The sequence below is a fragment of the Thermobia domestica genome, chromosome 3 (assembly GCF_964235325.1).
Source record: "Thermobia domestica chromosome 3, izTheDome1.hap1.1, whole genome shotgun sequence".
Classification (NCBI taxonomy): Eukaryota; Metazoa; Arthropoda; class Insecta; order Zygentoma; family Lepismatidae; genus Thermobia; species Thermobia domestica.
The window spans coordinates 322,379,314-322,396,451 of record NC_137456.1 but is presented as its reverse complement, the minus strand read 5'-3'; the positions used below and the strand labels follow the sequence as shown (position 1 = coordinate 322,396,451).

The 17,138-nt window shown below is 31.9% G+C and overlaps 1 protein-coding gene and 1 long non-coding RNA gene across 3 annotated transcripts in view; one reads left to right on the top strand and one right to left on the bottom strand.

The window, feature by feature from the left end:
- Positions 1 to 5,361, top strand: part of LOC145681888 (uncharacterized) — a 28,954-nt gene extending 23,593 nt beyond the window's left edge. Inside the window, exon 3 of the long non-coding RNA XR_014130869.1 lies at positions 5,082 to 5,361. This is a non-coding gene — a long non-coding RNA (uncharacterized LOC145681888). The remainder of the gene's footprint in view (positions 1 to 5,081) is intronic.
- A 2,766-nt stretch (positions 5,362 to 8,127) lies between these two features.
- The window catches only part of LOC145681168 (ecdysone 20-monooxygenase-like), a 163,420-nt gene continuing 154,409 nt past the window's right edge, over positions 8,128 to 17,138 (bottom strand). For both annotated transcript variants that reach the window (XM_081752629.1, XM_081752628.1), the window contains exons 10-11: positions 16,546 to 16,749; positions 8,128 to 10,891 (exon numbers count right to left, since the gene is read on the bottom strand). In XM_081752629.1, the coding sequence (XP_081608755.1) occupies positions 10,781 to 10,891; positions 16,546 to 16,749 (315 nt within the window). In that variant the 3' untranslated portion in view covers positions 8,128 to 10,780. The remainder of the gene's footprint in view (positions 10,892 to 16,545; positions 16,750 to 17,138) is intronic.

Sequence of the window (17,138 nt, the reverse complement as noted above, 5' to 3'; positions counted from 1 at the left end):
CTTTTGACTCCAAACAATCTTTGCGTGCTTTGTGAAACGTAAACCGAGCGCCGTGTTTGTAATTAAAAAAAAAAATGGTATATTGATAAATAGAAAATAATGCATTTTTTCTTTGGCAATGGAAAGTGTAACCTGTAACTACAGTCGTTACATGTACGCCTCGCTAGTGACTTATATGTACAGTATAAATAATAAAGTAGTTATACCTGATTTGGATTAATTTCTTCTTAAGAGTTTATTAAATTATGTTACAAGACGAGGATATAGAAGGGCACTCAGCATAACTTATATAGACTTGGTTCTCAAAATGGCTACAGAAATCTAATGTTCGATAAATGAAAGCAATAAGCACTAAAAATGTAGAGGAGCGGACCCATATACCAACAAAGTATAAAAGATAAAGGGATTCTCTTCCCATTATGACTAGGATTTTTCATATAGAATACGGAAAACAACACAGCAATATGGATTCATTGCAGCCATCAAATCTTTTTTTTTTAATTATTTTTTTTAATAGGTTATAAAAGTATACCTATCCTCTTGGATGATAAGGTTAGTTCGAGCATTTATGAGGTGGTTTGTACTTGTAGCCAGATTTACCCTGTATATAGGCAGGCTCGTATTTATTGTCATGTTCGCCCCTGTGCTCTAAATAATTTGCCGCCCCCGCACAAAATATTCCGCCTCTCCATCCAAAAATGACCAATATTAGAATTGAATTCATAGTTTTTGGGGTTGTTGAGGTGAATAGAGACAGTTTTAATCCATTTCAATTTCAAGGCCATAGTCCACTCCCCAGGGAGGGGGGTGAGTTTTAAACGTAATCGAAAACGACAGATATTAGTGTTGAATTCATAGTTTTCGAGGTCGCTGAGTTTAACGGCATCAGCTTTCATGATGTTCATCCTTACCCCTTCGGGTGAAGATAGGAGAGATTACTTTTTAAAAATAATCAGATAAGCTAATAAATCAGTAACTACTGTAATTAGAGCGAATTCAACACATTAACACATTTCTCTCGCTTGCGCGGAACGCTGCAGGTTGCTAGTTTTAAATATTACTTTATTGTGAATCTTTAAAAAAAAATCAAAATTTTGCCGCCCTGTGCTCGAGCACAGGATAACACTTACCTAAATACGAGCCTGTATATAGGAATAACAAAATGGAATTCCGGAGCTCCTCCGTTGCTAAGCGGTTAGCGTAGGCGCCTTTGACGTGGGAGGCCCGGGTTCGGTACCCGGCAGGAGCTCATGTGGTTCGGATTCCACGTTAGTCAGTAGGTCCACGTCTCATATAGCCTCGCTGCTGAAAAGGGACGTAAAACTCAAAATCAACTCAACTCAAAATGGAATTCCGATTCCGAAACTAGGAAAAAAGAACATATCAGGAATTCCAAAAATTAAACTTCAGCAGTTTTAGGATTGTCCAAACACCTAGGCGAATCTAAGCATTCTATTTAAGAAATCAACTTTTACTCAAGATGTCCTCATTAGTCGTCCTCTATAAATCCTATTTTATAGGACAAAGAATCCAAAATTAAATTTGGACAAAGACAGTCTCGATAAACACTGGAATTATATCATTAATAATAAGAACGTTAAAATCTCTTATATATAAAAATTCCGCGATATAATTTGGCACTAACATTTCCGAAGAGATCAACTAATTATTCTACCTAAGTTCAAAATAATTCTTGATGTGGCAACATTGGAATTTCAAAAGTTATAAATGAGTCACCTGTGGCTGATTTTTGTGCTTTAAAAGTTTTATTTCTCAAATTTTATATATCTCTCACTGTCAGCTTAATTATCTTCATAATTATGCTTAAGCAGAAATTTTCGTTTCCCGTATACCAACAAGCAGCCAGAAGAATATAAATGTAGAAACAGTTCAGTGTTGTTTTGAAAAAAAAAAAAAAAAAAAAAAAACGCTGCCAGACGATGCTCCCAGGAAGAGGCAAAAACGAATTATCGTGTACGGTTATAAGTAATAAAATGTGAGTCAAAGGTAAATAACTATTTTATTTTTTATGGAAAATGCTGCTGACTCAGGAGGCCAAGAGGACTAAGCCCCCGCACCAATTTTATAGGTGAAGTCGCCTTTACCACTAAATTGTTCAGTTAAAACTAAATCCCATCAGTCTCAAATATTTATATATGAAAAAGTGTTTTGTAATATAATTTTAACAGTATCATTCACTTATTTGATATGAGTTATTTTGTTGGAATTGGTTGCTTGCTTTAATATATCAAAGTCCATGCTGGGATAAAGCTGCATAATTTAAGCTACTCTCTCGTGAGAAGATAACATTTTATCGAGACCCCTCACTGATGACTTTAGAATTTAATCCCTGATTATACTTAAAACTTCATAGATTATAACCATAAATATAACACAGCATTAGAACATTGATTGAGCCAGAATGACTTGCTATTACAAGTACACTCACTACATGCTTAACATAACAAATCTGTGCAGTTTGGTACATGTAGGTCTACAATTAAAATACCCTAATATTTCTCGTAATACTAGTGCGATGTGTTGGAAGCCTCCTCATGATGTACTTTTGTTCTTAATACTGCCGAGTATTTTATTCGTGCTGCATAAGAGCAGCAACATCTACTGTTGTATTATGAGCAGTAGTGGAAATCGATTTATTTTTAATTATAACTCAGCTCATATGAGTATCTCATTTATTAAATACAGTATTTAAAAGGTGAGTACCTTTCTAGTTTTCAGCAAAAAAAGAAAAAAATAGTGTTAGGCTACAATTATTTTCTTGAAACAAAGTTTTAAATATTTCAAAATGGATGATACTTGTCTAAAAATCACAATATTCTTGTAAATAAAACATGTTTAATCGTGCTCACCTTCCTCTACATATTTTCGAATCAACTCGTGAAGGATCAAATTTCATAATGTTAAAAATTCTCATGCTTTTTACTTTATTTATTTTCATTTTTGTCCTGGAATATAAATTTCCTAAAACACGGAATGATTTTTCTGTTGTGAAGAAGTAACAAAATATTTCTGCAGTGCAAATAGTGGTCGAATTAGGCTAACATGGCTTACCAGTAGAAAATTGAAAATTAAGATGCCAAAAATTATACCAACTCTATCGTATTGAAGTAATTTCCAAACGTACATTTTTTATAGTTGATACGTACTAAGTGTAGTGAATACAGTATGTTTTAATGAACAGTACTTACACGAATGTCAGTTTCATGTTGTTATGTTTTTTGTATAGATTTTATTATCGTAATTTGTTTCCAATTCAACCAATGAGTCCAAATTGTTGTTAAAATCGATTCAACTTAACAGATTCTCGTAACAAAACTAGAAGTTTATTTTAAAAAGTTACAAATATTAGGAATATGTTTGGAAAACTGAGATTTGCCTGTATTTAGTAATCTTTTTCATAGTAATCTTTGGCAAAGCACTTAACCTTTCCAGTTTATGATTACTTTTAACGAACACAATTTTTACTGCTATTAATAGCTTCATAATCTATCCTCAATATGGTTGACTGTGTCAGTAAATTCACAGCGTGCTATATTACCATGACAGCTGAATAGAAATGGCGTGTTAATTAAAAAGTTAATAGAGCGAAATATTTTATTGATCAAGCATGGTTGTGTCTCACGATACGTTAGGGTATAATGTGTAAGATTTAAGATAGGAATTAACCCGCCATAAGATACAGTACTTATGAAGTAGATACATCACTAATATTCATTGATGCAACCAAATAGTGAGGGCAAATTAATGCAATGTTTAAATAATCCCGTAATATCTTCTTTATGCGTATATATATTACATATATATTAATGTAATATACATACATGCGTACATATAATGTAATATGCGTATATATATATTAATTTCGCTCCTTGTAGAACTACATATTTTCATTAGTTTCCTCCCATTGTAGAGACAACTTTATTCTCTGATCATCATCATCATAGGTATTCTGCCATTATTGGCAAGTCATTTGCCGCAACTTAGAAGCTTCCATGCTTCACGTCTTCCGCTAACCTCTTCGTCTCCATGTACGATTTTTCTGTTTTGATATCGTCCATTAATTGTAGTCTCCTTCGCCCCCTTCCTCTCTTTCCTGCCACCATACCCTCTAGCACATCCCTCATGATATAGTTCCTTCTTAGCCAATGTTCCAACCGGTTTCTCTTTCTCTTCTTAATAATACTTAAAATTGTTCTTTTTTTCTCCTACCGTTTCTAACACCCTCTTATTCATTTTCCGCTCGATCCAGCTACTTCTCCGCATTCTTCTCCACACCCACGTTTCGAAAGCTTCCAGTCGTTTTTCATCATTTTTGTGCAGTGTCCATGTTTCTTCCCCATACAGTAAATGCTCCACATGAAGCATTTTATAAGTTTTTTTAACTCTTTATTCAAGGCCCCACAAAATAGTGTTTTCTTCCTCCTAAAGGCTTCGTTCGCCATTCCTATCCCTGAAATATCACTATAAAAATTTCTTGTCGAAAAACACTCTTCCCAGGCCCGTATCTAGGGGGCCGCCCCCTTAAATTTTTTGCTGGCCCCCCTAAAATTTTCACGATAGGCTTGCAAATAAACTAATATGGTGATTAACTATAATATGCTTGGATTGGCTCTCCCTATATTTTTGGGCTGGCTACCGGCCTGCTCCTTCCTCTTCTAGTTAAAAAAATAGTTCACCACATACCAGGTGTAAAATTATACCAATATTTATCAACACTATAGTGGATAGACAAAATTGCTGAAACTTTGCAAAAGTTACATAGCATACGCAATAAGTGGTAAGTTCAAATACTAGTTAAATAGGATGACTATTAACATGCTTCAATTTCCGTCGTTAAATAAGTACTTAAGACTTCCTTAAGGTATAATTATACTTTTACCAATCATATTACGTGTAAACTTACGTTTTTAGAATAAATGGGTTCAGGCATTATGGTTCGGCAACATACAGTAATTAATTCTAGAACCTCGTGCTTTGAATTTAAAGCAGTCTTTCTTTACTGGCTTCATAACATAAGAATAATATACAATACTCAATAAATATTACTTTTATATTTTTAGGCAGAAATCCTATCACAGGAGAGTACTACACTGAAGAAGACGTGAAAAATACACTTCCTGAATAATGGTAGAAATTGTTTCCGGACGACCATTTTGAAGTTGCTAAAAAGTACATTAATACGATGCATGTTTTGTATTATACAATCGTGTGTATTTTTCCTTGAAAAGTTGCTAAGATCAATACTGACTGATTTATTTTTTTGTTTATTTCTTCATTTGTGTACACAATAATGAATCAGTTTCTTTTAAAATATGTAAATAAATAATTAGTGTAAGAAATGTCTTTGGTCTTTCTCTTGTGCGTTTTACATTGAGAAACTATGATAAATTGCCAAACTATTGGGATTCATGACTGAAACCGGAAATGATAGATCTTTCACTTCCGGTTTAAATAATGAGATAAGGTTGAGGATGGAATCTGTTTCTGAGATTCTGAATCCACAATTTCTCACCATCTGTTACACTTTTTGCTCTGTGGATTCTATCGTAAGATAATAACTAAGATAGAACATACCTTCGGACGCTAAATCCGTATGTAAATAGTTTCCGATATCTTTTTGCGCACCAGTATTGAAACCGAACTTTTTTTTTTATTTCTACGACTTCTGGTTTGAATTGAAGGATATGACCCCGCGTAGCGTAGTCACTAACGCGAGCGGTCCCAGGATCGATTCCCGGTGGGGACACTCAGTCGAAAGAGTGTGGCTAATTTAACAGTTTTTGAATAAGAAGGAGAAACAATTCTTTGGATTTTATATATATTCATATGTAAAAATTTTACCGATTTCCGTTGCAAATCTCCCCAAGGTATTCCATGCTTTTAATGTCAATTTCATTATTGCCTTCCAATAAGAAACAAATAATAAATTTTATCTTTGTTCACGTTATGCTTGCGCAAAACTCAAATGCTCAAATGCACAATATGCTCAACTAAAATGTAAAACATACATTACGAGACTGGTTATGTCCGAAACGAAAATTAAATAAATAAAATAATCTTTCCTTACCGTAATGTAACTGCAATAATGGGTTTTAATTACCTCTGTCTTTAAAACGGAGTTCGAAAATGTCTTTTCCAACTATAGGTCTATTTGAATACTTTTTTTTTATTTATTTATTTTTTTAAAAATCTGTAGTTATATTTGCACAAAACTCAAATGTTAATATGCTCAACTAAAATGTAAAACACATTAAGAGACTGGTTATGTCTGTATTCATCACTAAAATTATGAAGAACTCCAAGACCCCTTTTTTTAACATTAAAATACACTTTTACAAGAAGCCAAAATTAGACATTGTTCTTCTCTCCAAGTTATTTCCTTCATGTGGCTTATATGTGGCCAACGTATTTTCCAGAAATCTTGACCGTCTTAAAGATCTCAAATCGCTTTATAATGCCGGATCAACAAAAAACATCTAACTACACACAACAATGACAACATTACTGAATTATTTGGCTACATTTTTACAACGAAATAAAACTTACCTGATAGATGTTCCATTATTTAAAATATAATAATAGAGAAAAATCACCATATTTGTGGTACGATTAGCTGTCGTTGAGTGATGATTTTAGTGTGAATCAAGTTTAATGACAATCTGATAGTTTTTCACCCCAATAACCACCTTGTCCAATGGCTGATTTCATGTTTGCTAATTGATTTCCAAGCTTTGTTTCCGAGACAGGCGGTTCACAAATATATCTCTCTTTCCTACTTGAAATGGAAAGAGAGATAGGTAAGAGAGAAGTAAGGTTCTGAATAATTTTCGATTACGATCTCCTTTCAAGATTCGCTTTACAGTTAACTGTTTTCTGGTCATATTTCTCTTTGTTTTGCTTACTATTTTGAAGTCTCTGTTGGTATTTTCCTTACTTCGTATATATTTAGAAATAAAATAAAAACGTGAAGCTTCGTTAAGTTTCTGAGTCATTTACTTTGGGATGTTCTGCATATTTCTCAAGAGTTACTGGAAAAGCAAGTCTGTTCTACAATCTTCTCGCAATTTGGGTAGTAAGTATTCCTCAATAAAACACAAGCAGTTAATCTTCATGTAATGGAAAGGAAATTAGAAATCTTTCGAAAAGCAAACTTTGGTCACATTATAGATGGAAAAGAAGTAAATTCCGATATGGATGTGTTGAATTTTTCGAGACGAAAGTTAAATAAATAAAATAATCTTTCCTTACCGTAATAATGGGTTTTAATTACCTCTGTCTTTGAAACGGAGTTCGAAAATGTCTTTTCCAACTATAGGTTTATTTGAATACTTTTTTATTTATATATTTATTTTTTTTAGATTTTTAAATCTGTAGTTTACGATCATATTTTATGTCATGGAGTGTTGTTAGCTCACCCTTTTAACATGTTTTTTTACAAGGATTGGTCGCCAATTTTCTTCAGAGCGTTGCTACTAATACCTTCACTATTAGGAAAAGTTTTGAGGTCAATTATACTGACTGAAATAACGCATTTGGCAGAGTAACTGTCGTCGTATATGCGAAGGTACGAAAATATGTCTGGTAAAAACACTGGCAATTGTAGACATAAATCTCTACTGTCGCTAGAACTAACCGTTTTAGCACTCTAATAGTTAAAATGCAAAATCACCTTCGCATATAAGACGACAGTTACTCTGCCCAAATGTATTACTGCAGTCAGTATAATTGACCTCAAAACTTTTCCTAATATTGAAATGTCAGCAGCAACACTCTGAAGGAAATTGGCGAATCCTTGAAAAAAAATGTTAAAAGGGAGAGCTAACAACACTCCATGACACAAAATATGATCGTAAACTACAGATTTAAAAATCTTAGAAAAAATTGGAGGTATTCAAATAGAGCTATAGTTAGAAAAGACATAGATAGCCCCTGTTTTAAAAATAAAGCTTAGTGGTGTCCTTAGGCCATATATCTCTACATAGCAGTATTCATTTTTTTTAAGTATCCTATGTGGTGTTACATAGATTTTTGAAGATAAATCTTTATTCAAAATGTAATAATAAATAAAAATCGTCAGGTTAAGAAAAAATTCTAAAACATTTCACGTATAAGAGACTGTACATTTATTTACATTTATATATTTTACAGCCACTGACAAGTTATGAAAATAGATAAAATGTTGGAATGCTTTCACAAATGATCACAACCATACATAATAACATTATACATAATAACATTATTCATAATATAATATATTTACAATAGAACATTCACACGCACAAATTTTTATACAATTGTTTACATCATTACATAATTTGTACTGGATATGCAGGAAGCAATAGACTAAGACTGTATTATATAAAATAGATATATTTATGATTATTAACCAAAGAATATTAAAGTCGTGCAGGAAACTACCATTATTATGTTTAGAGAAGAGTTTATAATAAATAATGATAACAAAAATAATTATTTACATTACCTTTTTTACATTGAGAAAGTTTATATAAACATCTTCAAGTTTACAGTGGAACACATTTAACAGTCTATGTTGAAGCCATATTATTTATCGCTTTGCAAGCGTATCCAAATTGTGTCAAGATTGTGTTTAATTCTTTTCGTTGTGACTGTGGTCCCTATTATTAATGTATTGGAATTTTGTTACACGTTATTTTACTTTGCAGTGTTCATTATAACTCTTGGATATCCCCTAGATCAAGTTCTGTTTCGTTGTTAGGCATATTTAGTTTACTTCAGGTAAATATGATGAGATATGTTGCTCATGGTAGAGATCTGCACGGGCTCAGGCCAAGCCCGCAGGCCGGACTCGAGCCTACAAAGCATATCTGACTTCGGGCTCGAGCAGTAATTTTTTTAATAAACAACCATATTCTTCGGATCTTTTTGGGCCTAGCTTTGTAGATATACTGAACAACGATATTTATTGGATATTCTCACCAAACGCACTCCGGAATGAGGTATTTATCAAGAGATATCCTTCAAAAGAGTAATATTTGCAGCTAATATTTGGAGAGTTTTACTATTCTCTTCCAGGTCATAATGCTAGTATCAAAAGTGTCTTGTTGCTGATAAGTCTACAATGTACTAACGAGAGAAATCAACATAAGTTTATCATCCATTAAAACTATTATTGACATTCCAGGGGGCCTAAATAAGGACCCCGCAGATCCCGCATTGCGGGGTCCCATACCATCAGGGGGCCCCAATTTTGAAGTGGGACGTAGAGAAGGGGCTCTACTCCACGCTGTCTGCATGGAGGCCCCCAAGCCTTTAGTTACGCCACTGTGACATTCAGTACAACATGGCCCATGTAAATTGCTTGAATTTTACAAACTCACGTGTAACAACAGTTATTGAAAGTATCCTCACCAGTCTTCTGAGAATCTCAACTCGTATAAGATACCTTAAAATACAAGTATCAAGTTACACTTACTAAACTCAAATAGGTGATAGTGAAGTGATGGGATTGGTGTGTACTCTAAGTTTGTTATATAAAACTATATATATATATATATATATATATATATATATATATATATGTGTGTGTGTGTGTGTGTGTGTGTGTGTGTGTGTGTGTGTGCCCCTGATTAGTATCCTGTATTTTTGTACCATTCTTTTTGGAGAGGGAGAATTGTGGCAACTCTATACGTAAAATACAAAATGTTCACTCTCCCTGGAAAAATCTTGCGAGTGCCGTTGATCTAAGCACTATCAGCAGTTCAATAGTGTAGAATCCAGTTGGTTTGATAAAATTCAAGCTTTTCAAGCCAGCAAAAAGAACTTTTGGCCATCTTAGTTTTACAATAAATTTTCTGTATTAAGAAGCTGGTAAGATAATTGGAAACTTAAAAAAACACAATAGGTAACACAGACAACTATTGAAAGTTATAATATAACTCCTATTCATAGCCAATTATAGATAATCGAATTACCCAGATAATAACACCGTTTAACAAATTGGTGATAAATAAATTACACTAAAATTACATGTTCTACTCTGTTGTTGTACTAAACACAGTATCAAACCATTGTAGACCATTGAAAAATACATTTGAGTGATTTTTTAAGTAAATAATGTTTCAATTAGATCTTTTCCTTTCATATAATTTGATTTATTATACTAATACAATTTTCCGATATTTAAAACAATACATGTACTTACTCTGAAACTCCTTTGAGCTACTAAAACGTTGAATACCTGAAAATTTCCCTGCATTCTGTTCGCCAAAACATTTCGAAAATCAGAAACAAAATACCTTTTATAAGTATTAAAAGACTTTTTTTTATTCTTATTCTTATTCTTCGGACCACAGCCGTATTTCTCATCACAGGTTAGACATTCATATGTTACTAACTACATATTTCGGAATGACAGTTTCTAAATTTTATCATAAACACAAGTGTTATTTATTTGTAATTTTGGCACAATTTCAAGGAAGCAAAAAAAAAAAAAAAGTTTGAAGACTAGCTGTCGATGTAAAAGACCCACTTGTTTGTTGTTCTTTCACTTAATATATTTATAAAAGGATTCTATTTCGAATAAAATTATAATTCCTAAATCCAAAAATAATTTGTACTAACGTTTTTTTGTGAAAGTCAAATCATTGAAAAACGTAACTTTTTTTTTCATTATACATTACATTTTTAACAAATGCTTTCACACTTAGTTATTAAAGCCATTTCACCCCATAGACAATGGAGAGATTGAAAGACATCACGGAATGTTGACTTGATGCTTTTAGAACTCGTGATCTCTTAGGGTTATACTGACTGGACCTTTGAATGACATGAGAAATTCAAACTGCAAGTCGAGATCTCCTTCAAATTCAAATTTAAATTCTTGGATTAACTGAAAAGTATCAAAATAAACAAATAAATATTCAATTATTTCTTTATTCCATAAGGACAACACAATAGGCTTTATGCCCAGTTATAGTGTATACATAATTATCTAATACACATTATTATACGTACACAAATATATGTCGTTTAATTATGCAAAATTTATTGTCTGACAATTGTTTCGATCTTGCTTTCGGATATACTAAATACATCTACTACATGAAATCTAATCACTTCGTTATACGAAACACACATTCTCCACAGAGGAGACTTATGTAATATGTTAGTTCTTGCTTTTCTACAATAGAATGTCCCAGCGTTTGCTGTTCCAGTCTCACCTGTTGGGACACGGGATAACACTTCTGAAATTAATTCTAGACAATCAATTTTACCGTTTAATAATTTATGTAAGAACAATAAATCAAAAACCCATCTCCTTTTTTCTAATGTTTGAAAACTAAAATTCGTTACTAATTCTTCACAGGGGATATACTTTGGGGTAGAAACCTGTTTTCTTGTATGCAATCATTTTTAAAAACTTAATCTGTATATTTTCGATTGCATCAGAGTATTTAATGACATTCGATGTCCAAACAGTACAACAGTATTCTAATTTTGACCTCACATACTAAAAATATAACCTTATAAATGTTGATTCTGTCCTATAAATCCTGTCCTACACTATAAATTAAACCTAGGTTTCTATATGCGCTCCTCGTCAATGTGTTGAGCAAAGGTAAGGTTGCTATCAAATATAAACTCCTAGATCTTTGATAGTATTTGGGGTAGACAAGGAAGTGCCACTTATTGTATAGGTATAGTTAATTGGGTTTTCTTTTTTCGCGAAAGATACAGATTTACATTTGGACACATTCAGGACTAATTTATTCTTATTATTACAAATATTGAGTGGATAATCCGAAATATCGTCCTTACTTACATCGTACGAATGTATTGAAAATGTAAAGATTTTCCTTTAAAATTTTCTGACTCATATAATTTGAAGAACCTTATAAATATATTGCGATTATCATTTGTGATCCTTGTTCAGAGCAAAGTTGTAATTTACCAGGAGAGTTGTATTTGGAAGCACATGTAAACCTTTATTTAATATATCAGTTAAAAGACAAATTCTGACCAAAGCATATATTAACTAAAATATAATAGCGTTACAGTTTCGGCAAATTAACTTTGCCTTCATCAGACACATTATATGATGTCTAATGAAGGCAAAGTTAATTTGCCGAAACTGTAACGCTATTATTTATTAGTTAATATATGCTTTGGTCACAATTTGTCTTTTAATTTACACAGAAGTTCCAAAGCTAGAATGAGTGGTATTCAAATATATCAGCTAAATTATAGGAATGCACGAGGAAGTGACATAGCACTGTATAACTTAAAAACAAATTAAAATATAAGGATGTTCTTACTTGAATTTTGACACATTCAAAATGAATATCGGGATTTTAATGCTTTGTAGTATTTATTACAATTATAAATAATACATTTAAATGAAAGAGCAACTCAAACAGCTTTGTACGCATACATGCGCATGCACTGTTTCCTCTATCTACGGTTAGAAGCCAATTAGCAAAGATAGCGACTAGTGAGCAGAAAGATTTTTGTGTTTTACATTTTGCAAAGACTGAATCTGTAGTTACAATGTAATGTGCTTTCCGCATTAAGTTCAATTGAAATTCACCAAGTGACAATAACATCCGTAGATGGTTATCATCAATTTGAAAACACCGGCTGTCTGTGCAAAGGAAAAAAGTACGGGACAACCAAGAGTGACTGAACAATGTGTTGAACGAGTGAAAGAACCTGTCACGCGTAGCTCCAAGAAATCAATTCTGAAGGCGAGTCGTGAATTAGCAATTCCAGTGATGTCTGTGTGGAGAATTTGGAGGAGATTGAGAAATTTAAGAAAGAGGGTTGAAGCAGTTGTTGCAATAATTACTCCAAACACATTGATCAAGGTTTGGGAAGAACTCGCCTATCGACTCGATGTGTGCCGTGTGATAAACGGTGCTCACAATGAACACTTGTAGCAAAAACTGTTTGAGTTGCTCTTTTACTTGATGTATTGTTTATAATTGTACAGTCATGTTCAAAATGATTGTCGCATATCTATAACTGTCTTGTTGTGGGAATATAATTTGATAATGATTTTTCAGAGTACTTTTAATACTGTTACTATGCATATAATCGGGAAATGTACATTTGTGGTAAATTTCATAGGAAAATAATTATAAATACGAAAATTAGAATAGTAAAACAAAATATTGCTAAATGGACAAGAAAATTTTATTTTCGTTTTATTGTTCTTATTTACTGCTGTTTTGACATGAAATTTACCACATACATGTCTTTGCCGATTATACACATACTAACATTATAGGAAATACCTGGCAAAATCGTTATCAAATTATATTCCTACGACAACATATTTATAGACATGCGACAATCATTTTGAAACTGACTGCACGTTAAATGTAATAAATACTACATAGTCTTAAAATTCCGATATCCATTTTGAAACGCCCTACATTTCTAACGTATGCAATAAAACATTAATATAAAACCTTTGGCATTAATTTATGTAGAAATAGTGATCACATAAAATATAAGAACTAATAGTTTTGACTAAAAATCAAGGAAAGGAGAGCAAAGGTTAACAGTGACTAATCTTTTGTATGTGCCATGAAATTCTTATCCTGATGATTACTTTCCTGGTAATATTTCAGTAACCAGTTCTGTTGTCATCATATGCCAGGCACTAATTGTAGAATGTTGGCTTCTAAAGATTTTTACATGTTAATCATCTTAATTATTTTCCAAGAAACTGTGACTTTGATATTGGTGTTTTTTTTGGAAAAGAATTAAGGTGAATTAGATGTAAAGATCTTTAGAAGTGAACATTCTTCAATTCGTGCCTGGAAGATTATAGCAGCAGGATGGTTGCTGAACTAACGTCAGGAAGTATTTATCAGAATAAGAACCCCAGTGCACACAAAAAAGCTTATTGGTCATTGGCTATGTTAATTAAGTATCAAATAATGTTAACAAGTTATGTAATCATGTTAACAAAATGTCCCAGATTTTATTTATGTTAAAGGAAGAGCTCGTTGATTTGCTAAATATATTATTATTATTATTATTATTATTATTATTATTATTATTATTATTATTATTATTATTAGTAGTAGTAGTAGTAGTAGTAGTAGTAGTAGTAGTAGTAGTAGTAGTAGTAGTAGTAGTAGTAGTAGGAGGAGGAGGAGGAGGAGGAGGAGGAGGAGGAGAAGGAGGAGGAGGAAACTTTTGATACGAAGTTTCCTGGATTGGTTCCAAACCATATAAGTTTGTCGTAACAATATCGTGTTCATGGGTCCTCTCACTGTTATCTCATTTCTTCCTCTTTTTTCATCCCACTAAGTTTTTCATTATTATTCAGATCCATTTTCTTTAGTCAACAGGACATATTTGTGAAACATGAAACTAAAAATTTAATTTAATTTTCATTCATTAGCATTCTAATCTTTCTCACTCATATCAAAGCCCTATCTCATGGGCCAGCTCTACCATATGTGCAACACGTGCATTTGCACGGGGTGGTAAGTTTCGAAGGGCTGCAAAATCTGTCATATTATATTATTCAAAACAAATATTTCTTGTTGAAAACAGATTTCATAATGATGGTAGTTAAATTTACTAAGCTGACCTTTTATTTGAATACTACATTCATAAATCATATCATGTTGAGGTCGCATGAGCAGTGCTAAAACAAACGGTCAAACAAATCCCTGCATGAACTGCTTGATTGTTGTCAAATACAGAAATTCAGTTCTCGAACAATAGCGAACACCTGTTACATTTAGTTAGTTATCACAGTTTTGATACGAAAATTAGTCTTGTCTTTGTTACAAACAAGTTCCTTATCATTGAAGGTGGAAACAAGTTCTTTCTTTTAATTTTTTTAACAGATGTAGAAAGAAAATCAAGAAATAAAGATAAAAGAGCTGGTTGTACTGGAATTGGAAACTGATATATTGAGATTGAAGCTCGATATTGAATTCTATAAAAAGGACTACCATCTTTTCTCTGTAGGTGTGTTTGCTTTATTTTCCACTAACATAATAGATTATTATTTAAAAAACAGACACAACGAGATTGTATTTATAGAGTTTAGACCTTTCTGAGTGCCACTACTCTTTTCCCTCCCCTTCATTGTTCATGATGGGGGTAGCATACTTAAAATCATGGCTTTTAAGATTTGTTCTTTCTGGAGAAAGGGGAAGCGGGAAATGATGCCACTGCACGAAGCGGTAAATTTTTAAGGCCGGCAATGATCAACACAATTTTATAAGTTATCGACACACATCGCTTCTTGTTATATATTTCTTTATGGTTGGATGCTTTTATAAATAAATTATTTAATCATGTTAACAGAGTATGAAATAATATTAATAAGCTATCTATCCGTATTAATAAGCTATCTAACCATGTTAACAAAGTATCAAATAATATTAATAACTATCTAATCATGTTAACGAGTAATGTTAATAAACCAAAGATACAAATAACCAATCCCCACTCGCCCGGGCGAGTTCTTAACCAGTAAAGACTATAAAAATTACGATTGGGATGTGGGCTGGTAGCTTTTTTCTTGAGCTAGTAAAATTTTGTTGCTTATATGTATCCCTGTATTAAACTATATAATCATATTAATGAAGCATCAAATAATGTTAACTAACTATCTAATCATGTTAAAGAAATATCAAATAATGTTAACAAACTCTAATCATGTTTACGAAATATCAGCCAATGTTAATAAACTATATGTTAATGAAGTATCGAATAATGTTAACAAACTGTGTAATTATGTTATTAAAACATCAAGTTATGTTAATAAACTATCATGTTAATAATGGATCAAATAATGTTAGTAAGTAATGAAATTTCAAATAATGTTAACAAATTAATATCAAATAATGTTAACAAATTAATATCAAATAATGTTAACAAATTAATATCAAATAATATTAACAAACTATCCAATCATGTTAGTGATTTATCAATAATGTTAATAAGCTACCTAATTATGTTAATAAAATTAATGTGCATAAAGCATATAGTAAATTATTTAGTAATGTTCATAAACTATCAAACCTTGGTAATGAAATATCAAATGATGTTAATAAACCATATTGAAGATATATTAAGCAATGTAATTAAGAACCTACTTATGTTAATGAAGTATCAAATAATTTTAATAACGTATCTAATCATGTTAATGAAACATCAAATAATGTTAATAAACTATGTAGTCCACATATTAAATAATGTTAAAAAAAACTATCTAAGCATGTTAATAATGTACCAATAATGTTAATAAGTTATCTAATTATTAATGTAAAATGTAAATACAGCATCTAGTAAAAAGTCTAATCTATATTAATGATGTATCAAATAATATTAAACTATCTAATCAAGTTAATAAAGTATCAAATAATGTTAATAAAGTATCTAATCATGTTAATGGCATTTTGAACAATGTTAATAAAATATCAAACCATATTAATAAACTACAGAGTAAGGTTAGTGAAGTATATAATCTATAGCAATTTGCAAAGAACTTGAAAGAAGTGTATAACTTACTCTTCCAAGAACAAGCGGAACAAGTTGTTCCATGAACCTCTTTCCAGGACACATTCTTTTTCCGGCGCCAAAGGGGCACGGGAGAAACGCCCTCATTTTCTGTTGGTCTTTGTCGTTCAACCATCGATCAGGATAAAACTCTCTAGCATTGGGAAAATTTCTTTCCTCCATACATGCAAACCACGTATGGCACAACACGACGGTCTGCCAAATAAGAACAACATACTTAAATATTAACATATGCACACACACAGATTGTTATTGTTTTAAGAATCCCAAATGCGCATAATGAAACTTCAAATATCAAATATAAATGCTGTTAAGTTGGCTTCGTCTCTAATTTGATCACCATCATAATTTGGCTACATACCGGTAAAATTATGTAAACATCAATGAATACGTTCAACAATTTGTGTGAAACCAGTGGGTAGATATAATTTTAGTAAGGAAAAAATACATGGGCACGAACATGAAAAGTGTTAGTATACATTATTCATAGTTTGATTAGGTTTTAACTCTTCACTAAATATTATACTCTGAAGTGAAGTCAATAGCATTCTTCATTTTCGAAATTTATTAAGCGTGTTTATATT